Below are 12,378 nucleotides of genomic sequence, written 5' to 3' on the forward strand. Positions count from 1 at the left end.
TATAGAGAAGGACTTAGTAAGCAGGAAAGAGCTCAGAATTTTGACGAACTAAAGTTAATATGTGGTAAAGATCTTCTCATTCTTCCTTCTATTTCTAATCCAGACATAGGCTACGTTCAGATTGTCAGTCCAAAAAAAGCTCATGAAATCGGTTTCAAAGATACACGTCAGACGTTGTTAAAGGGAACATGCTGAAAGTCGCTGCCGAAACAAGGCTTAGTTGTTGCAAAGTGCCGGACAAGCAGAAGATTATTATTTTTGAAACCGGCGCTGAAAAAAAGCTGTGCATAGTACCAGCCTCCTCCAGTTCTGCAGCTCGAGACGCAGGAGTCCAGCGCGGCGGACACACATTCCCATGTTGTAAAATTGAAATAACACAAGATCTCTATTGCAAATGCAAACCCCTCCATCAACGCAACGTCATTACCATATTACCAAAGAGCTGCATGAACACACGATTTAGATCTGAACAGTTGCAATACACAGTGTGGACATCATTTTAGTTCACATTCCAATCGGATACAAAGATAATCGCATTTGAACTGACAGTGTGAATGTAGCCATAGTTAACTACTTTACGTCAACATTTTAGCCATAGTCAACGCTTCATTTACACATGTGGCTGATGCTGTGCCTCTCACAACCACAAACGCCTTTTTCATATGTTTTTTTGCACTCTTCTCTTTAACTTTTGGCAGTCTATAGAACTCGAAATGTTTTTTCCCGGTGCGACAGATTAGTACAGACCAAAACACGACCATTTTTCAGCAGCAATAATCAGCCAAATATGCAAGTCGGTTCAGTTCAGTGGCATTGTTTACATTCAGTACCTCCAAAATGGGCGACATCCGGATTGAATTTTTTATTTATTTTTATTTTTTATTCTTCCGGATTGATGACGTGTAGTGAAAACCCTTGCTGCGTCCCAATTCGCCTACTTATACTACGCCCTAAAAGTATGTACTCTTTTTGTGAAGAAAAAGTACATACTTTTGAGTGTGTAGCAAAAGAGTAGGCAAGCTTTGGGACATACTACTTCGTCATCTTTAACGGTCGGACAGATCTGTCGCGTGCATCCTATCACCGTAAACTGCCCTGTCAATCATCTCGTCACAGTTAAAATCCTCCATTCAATCTAATATAATTTACCATTTCGGAGAGAAATGCTGTCGCACTTTCATCTGCCAGTCATGGGTCTTTAATGCGAGACTCTCCTCATGTGTTTGGAATTTGAATATAGGCCTAATGCATTTAAAAGTTAATGGCTAAACGTATCTTTGCAAAAGTTCACAATGCTGCTGCAGATGCAATATAATGTGGACAACATTGAATAAATACATTTTCGTCAGGTTAGATACTGATAATTAATCACTCAAACCCCTTTATCTAAACCTCTCTAGTCTCTACTAGTGATATGTGACATTTGAACCGAGGCGTCGGAGCTTGTGTCGAGAAAAAATGGGCGTGCCATAACAGTAACAGACTTTGTTGGATTCTGTTATGATGCATTTATTCTGGATGTACTGGCGCTTGTTGTGTGTGTGTACGCAATGTATGTTTCCCCTCGGGGCTTGCCGTAGATGGGCAAGAGACATGCGCACTTTTGGTACTGGAGTGTCGCGGGTTTTTTCAGGTATTTTCGGACTTTCGCAGTCAGTTGACTCATGTGTTGCATATAATAGAGTAAAGAAGAGTTTGCGCGGCTATCGTTTATTATTTTCTTATTTCTGAGTGTTTAGGAACCCTGCACGAATACATTTTACTGAAAGTGAAACTTTACTTTGGTATTCATTTCTAAGCAACTTAAAAAAAAATGGCATTTAGATCTTTTGCTGAGGAGGATTTATCTTGTCCGGTGTGCTATGACATTTTTATAAACCCTGTTCTTCTGTCGTGTAGCCACAGTTTTTGTTCAAGCTGTATTCAGAGCGTTTGGGAAAATAAAACACTTAAAGAATGTCCGGTTTGCCGAAGAACATCTTTAAATGATCGTCCTCCGGTAAATTTGGCTTTGAAGAACTTGTGTGAGAGTTTTAAACAGGAGAGAAGAGAGAAATCTGGATCTGTCTGCAGCGTTCACAACGAGAAGCTCAAACTCTTCTGTCTGGATGATCAACAGCCCGTGTGTTTAGTGTGTCGAGACTCCAGAAAACACACCGACCACAGATTCTGTCCTCTAGATGAAGCTGTCGCGGATAAAAAGGTCAGATGATGTTTCAAATATTAATAATTATTGACAGACTATTTAACTTTGACAAACGAATACTGAAAAAAATACTTGTGCGGGTTTATTTATACAAAAACAATTCAGACTTTTTTTTTTATTATCTGTTACTCCCCATAGTCAATAATTGTATCCCTTCAAACTAATTTTTGATCAAAATTATTTTGTACTGTTTAGTGTTAATCACCATCTAACTCATCCAGTTAATAGCCTTAGATGTTATATGAATATGGTCCCAGGCCTGGATCACAAGTTTTATCAGCTGACAGTATCATCAGTATTAACAATGAACATTAACAAACACTTATTCATTACAAAATAATATTAACTGAATTATGAGGACACAAAAAGAGGTCCAAATTTCTCCAAACCAGCATCAAACCAATGTACTGTATCAGCTTAAAGGGATACTATACTGGATTTTCATATTAAACTATGTTATTCCCTTAACTAAGACGAGTTGATACATACCTCTCTCGCCTCAGTGCGTGCACTCAATCGGAGTGGGGGTTCAATCTTCAGCTGGCTGGCAGGAGCCGCCACTGGCATGTCACGTGACCTGTCAGTGGCTGGCTGGCAGCTGCCAGTCTGAGCCTGGAATGTCACGTGACCTGTCAGTGGCTGGCTAGTTGTCTGGCTTTTGTGTCACCGTTCTTGGTCGAGTTACACTACTCTATTTAAATAGGGAAAACGCGGAGGTGTTTGGTCGCTTCTCTGCTTGGCCCCTATTGAATGAACAGGGCTATGTATCAACTCGTCTTAGTTAAGGGAATAACATAGTTTAATATGAAAAACCAGTAGAGTATCCCTTTAAATGCATGGGAAAGCATCCAGGAACTGGGGTTTGCTTTTAATATTTAGTGCATTATCAGATTAAGTTGTTAAATCCATTCCATCAACTGCCTGTAGGCTACTATATGTGACCTGATCCAGCAAAATGAGTCACAGTTACCCACATTTCAGAATTGAGATTTTGGTATTAATTGAAAGAGGAGACCATAAGATTTCAAATGATATCCTAGTCAAAGTCATACCTTGAATGGTTGTAAAGATATACACATTTGAATTATGGTCGTCTGCCCTCTTTTTCCAATTGAAAACCTGGGAAAATCGCTTTTAAAGTTTTTTTGCCCGTTTTTTGTTGATATCTTTCTAAATCCATTGGATTTAAAGGGATAAACTATTTATTTTACAGCTTAATTTGACCAAAGACATTCATATAAATGCTATTAAACCAGGCTTATTTAAAGTCCCTGTAAAGTCAAAATTAAGTATGTGTTCTGAGTTTGTCACACCACAGAAAAATGTGTTATTAGCCACCCAGTTAAATTTGAATGATAAAAAAAGCCGGCAAGTACATAAAATAAGCTATCAAAATCTTGAAAAAATGAGCATTATTCTCTGCTCGCAAACGCTGGGGGCGTGTCCGCTGGCTGCGCTGAAACCAGCCGACGGTGATATTAGGTGAAACTGCTTTCGGGGACGGGAGGGTGAAGGCCGAGGCGGGAGATAGTCGGTTCGGCCCCATTCACCAGTAACAGCGGATTATCAGTGAATCCCAGTTGTCTCCGACGAAAGTTTATAAAACTATCCCGTGTAAAATGATCAATACAGATCATTTGGCGGTGATCCTCAGCTCTCAATCAAGGTTGGCTCTTCACAAAATTAATCCACCTCTTCTTGATGTGATCGTTTTTAGGAAATTTAAATAAAGACACCGATCTGTTGTATACATGATCGCATCCAGGTAGTAGCCTACGCATTTCCGTCTCGAAGGCATTGCTAGCTAGCAAACTGTAGGCTGTAGTAACTAATAGTACTGACAGTTAGGGGTGGGCGGTATGACCAAAATTCTATTTCACGGTATGACTAATTTTATTTCACGGTAACGATATATTTCACGATATAGATATTTATATATGTAGTTATTCTCGAAAAATCGACAAAAAGGGCTTTGTTTAATAAATAAACCCAAATACTTTAGAAATGAAAAGTACTTCACATTGTTTTCTTTTTCTCTTATTTGGTAAATTATTTATTTGGTAAACTATTTAGATAGCTAAATATAAACAAAACACACTCATCAACTTTTAGATAAACTGCCCCCAACTGATTGATATTAAATACAACTCATAGGTGCAATTAAACTTTAAATAAAGTGTTTCTGAATCATTTTTCAATCTCATGTTATGCTTTACTTCATCAATCAGTTTATAATATCGGAATATTTTATATTGAACTATTCTATTCATGATAAATTAGTTACTTCCTTTTAATTTTGTAGGATAGTAATACTAGTTGTTTAAATGTGTTCCCCGGTACATTTTTGCCATGTCTGCTTAGGCTACACTGCGTTTTTAAGGGGCTTGTTTTTCTCTTTTTGTGATATCTGGCAACCCGTCACCCTGCGCTTTAATCAATAGAAGTTCAGAAGTGACTAGAAGGAGAGCAGCAGTTTGAAAACCGAACAGCAGCTACTGTTAGTGTTGACTAAGTAGCCTAGTTTAAATTATACACACCTTGTAACTGCGTCATTATTTGACCATAGCCCGGTGAACACCGCGCTCCCTCAGTGCGTGTGCACGCGCGCGTCTTCTGCATCAGTAAAATGCTATCGGTTAATTTGAGTGTCAAGTTGTAATCACGTTTTGAATCAAAGGAAGATTTTATCAGCTGGTTCGGTGGCCAATTGTTTGGAGTTAGAAATATATAACTCGCGATGCATATTTAGTAATTTTGCCTCAGATAGGCTAGGATTATACATTCACTTTAACAAGCAGGTTGTTCATTACCACGGGCGGCAAACTGTTTGCGTGTTTAAAAACTATACATAAGAGACGGAAAGATGCAGATAACTATACATTATTTAAGGTTATTTCTATTCGTTACGATATTGATAACTGTTGTTGTCCAGCTTTCCCCCTTGCGAGCATGCACTCCTCTAATCTGTAGCCTGGGTGCTGCACTGCTCTAGTGACTGCTGCGCCTCCCCCCCCGAAAATATCACGTTAACAACAACAACAACCCTTTAGAAAATGTAATTCCTTTGTGGATCCTCTTGATCTGCTTTCTCCGTGTTTCTTTTTACAATTCTCAGTGTTTCAGTCTCACGCACGTTGTACGGGAGTTAACCACGCCCACTTATTTGCATTTCGCGGTATACACGGAATAAAAAAATCTGTTACGGTTGACATTTTCTACCGCGGTAACGATATATACCGTCATACCGCCCAGCCCTACTGACAGTAACTCGTGATTAAGCGCCAAACTGATGCGAATGTGCTCTATTGTTAGGGGAGGGGCCAGCCTCAGGGGCTTCAGTGTGTCATCAAGTAGGGGCGTGTCCAGGAGCTCAGTGGCTTCAGTGTGTCAAGTAGGGGCGTGTCCAGGAGCTCAGGGGCTCCAGTGTGTCATCAAGTAGGGGCGTGTCCACGAGCTCAGTGGCTTCAGTGTGTCAAGTAGGGGCGTGTCCACGAGCTCAGGGGCTCCAGTGTGTCAAGTAGGGGCGTGTCCAGGAGCTCAGTGGCTTCAGTGTGTCAAGTAGGGGCGTGTCCACGAGCTCAGGGGCTCCAGTGTGTCAAGTAGGGGCGTGTCCACGAGCTCAGGGGCTCCAGTGTGTCAAGTAGGGGCGTGTCCACGAGCTCAGGGGCTCCAGTGTGTCAAGTAGGGGTGTGTCCACGAGCTCAGGGGCTTCAGTGCGTCATCAAGTAGGGGCGTGTCCAGGAGCTCAGGGGCTTCAGTGCGTCATCAAGTAGGGGCGTGTCCAGGAGCTCAGGGGCTTCAGTGCGTCATCAAGTAGGGGCGTGTCCAGGAGCTCAGGGGCTTCAGTGCGTCATCAAGTAGGGGCGTGTCCAGGAGCTCAGGGGCTTCAGTGCGTCATCAAGTAGGGGCGTGTCCAGGAGCTCAGGGGCTTCAGTGTGTCATCAACTAGGGGCGTGTCCAGGAGCTCAGGGGCTTCAGTGCGTCATCAAGTAGGGGCGTGTCCAGGAGCTCAGGGGCTCCAGTGTGTCATCAAGTAGGGGCGTGTCCAGGAGCTCAGGGGCTCCAGTGTGTCATCAAGTAGGGGCGTGTCCAGGAGCTCAGGGGCTACAGTGCGTCATCAAGTAGGGGCGTGTCCAGGAGCTCAGGGGCTTCAGTGCGTCATCAAGTAGGGGCGTGTCCAGGAGCTCAGGGGCTTCAGTGCGTCATCAAGTAGGGGTGTGTCCAGGAGCTCAGGGGCTTCAGTGCGTCATCAAGTAGGGGCGTGTCCAGGAGCTCAGGGGCTTCAGTGCGTCATCAAGTAGGGGCGTGTCCATGAGCTCAGGGGCTTCAGTGCGTCATCAAGTAGGGGCGTGTCCATGAGCTCAAGGGCTTCAGTGTGTCATCAAGTAGGGGCGTGTCCAGGAGCTCAGGGGCTTCAGTGTGTCATCAAGTAGGGGCGTGTCCAGGAGCTCAGGGGCTTCAGTGCGTCATCAAGTAGGGGCGTGTCCAGGAGCTCAGGGGCTTCAGTGCGTCATCAAGTAGGGGCGTGTCCATGAGCTCAAGGGCTTCAGTGCGTCATCAAGCCCCGTTTTAGCCCCGCCCAAAAAATCCGGAAAATAGCAATGGTGAAAAACTGTTTAACGGTCTAACTCCACAATTCAGTACTTCACAGTTCACAGTCTTTGTAATATATTTTAGCAATACATTTCTAACATTTATAATGTGTTTAGAATTTTTTTTTAGAATTCCCTTTACAGGGACTTTAAAAGTTTTTATTTGAATAAATATTATTTTTTGAAAATTATTACAATAATTTACTAAAATCAGAAAGATTGAAAAGAGGTATACATTTTTGCTTGAAGGAGAGTGAGTGTGTGTGCGTGCGTGAGCCTCCAGTGAGTTCAACGCTTTGGCGACTTTGCTCTCTTTTGACAGTGACATTTCTCAAATTAATAATATTTAATCTTTCTGAAGAGATCTGCTAGCTTGTAATCGGCCCATATCTTAAAATGTAACGTTGCGACTTCCGACTCATTTCGCCAGAGCGGGTCACATAAACACCGAAATAAAATAAATTCAACAAAAGACACTGTTTTTGGAAAAAGGCGGCTTGCTTGCTATAGGCTGGTGGAGAGTTCCTGCCTCAAGTGGAGGAGTTCAAGTATCTTGTTTACGAGTGAGGGAAGGATGGAACGGGAGATCGACAGACGGATCGGTGCAGCTTCTGCAGTAACGCGGTCGATGTACCGGCCTGTCGTGGTGAAGAACCATTTACGAGTCGATCTACGTTCCTACTCTCATCTATGGTCATGAGCTGTGGGTCATGACCGAAAGGACAAGATCCCGGATACAGGAGGCCGAAATAAGCTTTCTCCACAGGGTTGCTGTGCGCTCCCTCAGAGATAGGGTGAGGAGCTCTGTCACTCGGGAGGAGCTCAAAGTAGAGCCGCTGCTCCTCCACATCGAGAGGGTCAGCTGAGGCGGCTCGGGCATCTGTTCCGGATGCCTCCTGGACGCCTTCCCGGGGGGTGTTCCTGCTGGAGGGACTATGTCTCCCGAGTCCCGGCTGGCCTGGGAACGCCTCAGTGTCCCCCCGGAAGAGCTGGAGGAAGTGTCTAGGGAGAGGGAAATCTGCTTAGACTACTGCCTCCGTGACTCGGCTCCAGATAAGCAGAAGAAGATGATAATGACACTGTTTTTGTTGTTTTCTTCCAGGAGATACTCAAAGCTTCACTGGAACGCTTACAGGAGGAACTGAGGACATCTGTGAATCGTGGAAAGAATCTGTGTAAAACTGCTGAAGATATTAAGGTTTGAAATAAACAATATGATTCTGGAAGTGTAGATACTGATGTAGATCTAGTTTGGCCAATATTGTGTTTCATTTCAGTTTCACGCTCAAGGCACAGAGACTCAGATTAAAGATGAGTTTGAGGAACTTCACCAGTTTCTACATGATGAAGAAGCGGCCAGAATAACAGCGCTGAGAGAGGAAGAGAAGAAGAGGAATCAGAGGATGAAGAAGAAGATTGAAGAGACGAGCAAACAGATTTCATCTCTCACAATCACAATCAGAGACATCGAGGAGCAGATGAAGGCTGAAGATGCTTCATTCCTGCAGGTGTCAATTCATCTTCATTCTCCAATTATATGAATGTCAATTTCAGAGATTTAAGCCAAACTCAGTTTTGCTGAATAATTTCCATTTCTTTCTTTTTTTTTCTGCACAGAACTTTGAGGCCACATTGCAAAGGTTTGTGTTTGTTTCTCATGTCATGTGCTTCTTTAACTCAAACCATCAGCATCTCTGACTCTTGAATGTTGTTTCAGAGCCCAATATCTTCCAGATCCAGACCCCAGTCCAACTGTGGCGATCACTTTCACAGATCACCTGACCAACCTGAAGCTCAGTGTCTTACAGAAGATGCAGGACAATGTTGGTAAAAGTGAGTATGCCAGAACGCAGCAATGATTTCTGTGGTTATTTGTCATAATGTTTGTGTGTGAGTGTGTATCTGTTCTCTCCCTTCAGCCTCAGAGTTCAGCATCAATCGTTCTTCCTTATCTCATCTCTTTTCTGATGATTCATGTGATGCATATAATGAATATAAGCATTTTCCCATAGGTGGAAGGAACAGCAAAACAGTGTATGGAAGAGGCTTTCCGAAACTGCCGACGGCCCCTCCCACTATGCCGGCCCTTAATACTAAGTTCAAATTCACATACATACCCCCACTAAACAGACAAAATCGCTCCCCACCCCCTGTCCCATACCCCTCCCCCTCCCCCTCCCCTTCCCCTTCCCCCTCCCCCTCCACTTTGAAAGAAGTGGGCAAATATTTAAAATTGAGTAGGTCTAAACATTTTAATTAAATATCTTTTAACCAAAATTAAAAATTAAACAAGGATTTGGTCTGCTTTAAAGTGTAAAAACATGAAGCCTTTGGTGCTCTCTGCAAATAAATAATTTGCTTTAAAAATGTGTTTCTCGTGTCCCAATTTTGTTGCGTCACATTTGAGCCGTGGGGCGTAACGAATACTATATTATATTTTATTATTTTATATTATGTATTTTAACAAGTCATTTTAAAGTCTTAGGTCTTTGCTTAGGTTACCACACAAAAATATACAATGTATTGTCAAAATATTTGACCGAACCCTTCATAAGACCCTTTAGTGAAGAAAATAAATGAACAAATTAATCTGATAAAGAAAAAATAAACTGTGGTAATGTCATCAAATCAGTGTTACACTATAATGTTGGTTCAACATCATGTTTGCAGCCTCATTTAATGCCTAAATATAACTAAATGTAATGTTAACATAATTAAATCAATGTTGCAACTGATGTACAAATACTGAAACAACATGAAGATTTCAACTACTCTTCAATGGTACATCATCAAATTCCTGACCATTACAAAGTTTATATTACTACAGTAAAACACTGTAAAAATCAAAGTGAAGTTTGATGAAAACCATATACACTTTTTACCAGTTATCTATTTTTCTATTTTAACACAATAAATAGAAATCAATTTATACCCATTTCATATTTGAATTATTATTAGGAGTTTTATATGATTCAAGTCAAACCTGTAACTCATAAATTGTTCTTTTTCAATTTAGCTTTAAATTTTGATTTTATAAATTATCATCTGTAACAATAATCAATTTCAGATGTAATTTGGGTGTTTTGTACAATTTATTACAATGTTATCTGTAACCTATGAGAAACAATAATCAAATACGCTATTTTAATTGTTAATTATGAATTTAGGGCTATAGGGTTCTGTAATAAATTGATAGTATTTGTAATTTGACCTTTATCAATCTTAGTATATGTTAACAGTAAAGATTTGTCTGTTTTTTTTTATCCACATGCACACCGTTTCATCTTACTTTGCATTTTAATCTAATGATTTTATAATGCCATAGTTGTTCATGCTATTTTCTATGTATTTCTTTATTCTTTAAAAAAAATAAAAATTCAATTGCAACAATATTCTTATAAACATCTCAATAGCAAATGTATAAACTAAACGTCTATTCTGATTTAAATATATTCGAATATTTAGCCTACTGTATGATGAACATCAGATCAATATGTCAGTGAAAATGTTGTTTATCTAGTAGAGACAATATCATTTAATTGATTCTCACAGTAAAGTCATCATCACTCAATTATCATACCTTATACTGACCATCACTGAGTTTTACATAAATTGTCTTTCACTCCCGACAACCGCCCACTGGGTCCAGTAGAACTAGCTAATGTGCATTATAAATGTCAGTAATTTATCTTTTTTGACTCATTCTTTTTATTAAAAAAATTTTTAATTCTGAAATATGTGAGGTTTATCTTTTTATAAAACTTTTTTGTCAAAACTTTGAACTTGTTAGTAGATAACATGGTGCAATACACTCTTGAAATCTGGCCATCATTTTTTAATGTTATTATTTTAATATTTATGTAAACAAAAAGTGCATGTTGATGCTAATTTTATTTGTTAATTGCTAGTTTTCGACACAACTTGTTGAATTGATTTCTGTGAAACTTAACTGAACGCCAGCATCAGTTATGCGCTCGGTTATTTTTGTCATTGATTTATCGCCATAAGTTCACGGAGATCATGAAAGTACGCCTGATTTTACAAAAGCACAACGTTTTCTTGTTATTGTGAGTTTGCGCAAATAAAAGTAGTTGCGAATGATGTATTATTCTTTTCTATATGACCAGAAATGAAGTTGTTTCCACTGTTGATAGGAAAATGCAAGTGTTCGCGCCCGCGCCTTCGTGCCTTTTTATTCTGATGGTTATTACTATTATTAATGCACATTTTTGAGAGTTCTGAGCTTTTTTTATTTAAACCAGATAATTACTTAACTGAAAGAGAAACTTTGAAGACTGACTTGAAATGGCGTCTAGATCTTTTGCTGAGGAGGATTTATCTTGTCCGGTGTGCTATGACATTTTTATAAACCCTGTTCTTCTGTCGTGTAGCCACAGTTTTTGTTCAAGCTGTATTCAGAGGGTTTGGGAAAATAATACACTTAAAGAATGTCCGGTTTGCCGAACAACATCTTCAAATGATCGTCCTCCGGTAAATTTGGCTTTGAAGAACTTGTGTGAGAGTTTTCAACAGGAGAGAAGAGAGAAATCTGGATCTGGAGTCTGTAGAGATCACAACGAGAAGCTCAAACTCTTCTGTCTGGATGATCAACAGCCCGTGTGTGTGGTGTGTCGAGACTCCAGAAAACACACCGAGCACAGATTCTGTCCTGTAGATGAAGCTGTCGCAGATAAAAAGGTCAAATGTTTAAAACATTTGATTAAATCGTCAAATACCAATAATTATCAAAAACTATTTTCACATTGACAGAAATACACATAAAATAATTATTGGTGTGAGTTTAATAACATTCACAACATTTTGGAAAGATATTTGAAGTAGTACACTCTTAGAATATTTTTTTTAAAATGTAACAGGTTCGATTAGGTGCTTTATTGAACCTTTTTGTAATAAATTGTTCTTTAAAATTGAGTCAAGAACCCTAGAGTTCTATTCATGATGATCATATCATAATACTTTTGTGCAATGAAAGATTATTAATAGCCTTTTTTTGTTCTGTCGTATCTATGTGGCTGCCTCATTAAACAGCTGTGCTATACATTTAAAAAAAATCTTAATTTTATAGTAGCCTAGACTATAAATAATTTATCTTTTTGTTATCTTATTTTTCATGAATGTACTTAATTACAACAATACAAAAAGAGCATTGTGCAACGTTTTACCAGATTTAGTGTTACACTAAGTGTCTCTTATTTGTTCCCCAGCCCCACTAATAATGTTTTTTTCACTAAATGTTCAGATTTTATACAATTATTGTGCACTTGTGATTTTTCTAGACTAAAATTTACTATTGAGTTATCCACTAATCTTATAATATAATGTTTGTCATAGGTTATGATCATATTTTTTTTGATTTGTTGTTTTTCTTTATAATGAAGTTGTCTGTATAAGTAGATTGTGTTTAACACACAAAAGAGTGATTATCAGTTCAACACACAGAGTTATAGAAATTCTACTTGCTTTTTTTTTTTTTCAAACTGCGCTGGTATCGGACCGCTGAGTATCGGTCGATAGCCTACTCCGAATTCTTAGTATCGGATCGGTTCAGAAAAAAATGGT

At 39.7% G+C, this 12,378-nt stretch overlaps 1 protein-coding gene across 1 annotated transcript in view; it reads left to right on the forward strand.

Annotated features, from left to right (window-relative positions):
• Window positions 1-8,659, forward strand: part of LOC130073073 (nuclear factor 7, brain-like) — a 56,906-nt gene extending 48,247 nt beyond the window's left edge. The window contains exons 3-4 of the mRNA XM_056238502.1: window positions 8,076-8,306; window positions 8,516-8,659. Of these exons, the coding sequence (XP_056094477.1) occupies window positions 8,076-8,306; window positions 8,516-8,629 (345 nt within the window). The 3' untranslated portion in view covers window positions 8,630-8,659. The remainder of the gene's footprint in view (window positions 1-8,075; window positions 8,307-8,515) is intronic.
• The last annotated feature ends 3,719 nt before the right edge of the window (window positions 8,660-12,378 follow it).

The sequence above is a fragment of the Rhinichthys klamathensis genome, unplaced genomic scaffold (assembly GCF_029890125.1).
Source record: "Rhinichthys klamathensis goyatoka isolate OS25496 unplaced genomic scaffold, OSU_Roscu_1.1 h1tg000523l_1, whole genome shotgun sequence".
NCBI classification, from domain to species: domain Eukaryota; kingdom Metazoa; phylum Chordata; class Actinopteri; order Cypriniformes; family Leuciscidae; genus Rhinichthys; species Rhinichthys klamathensis.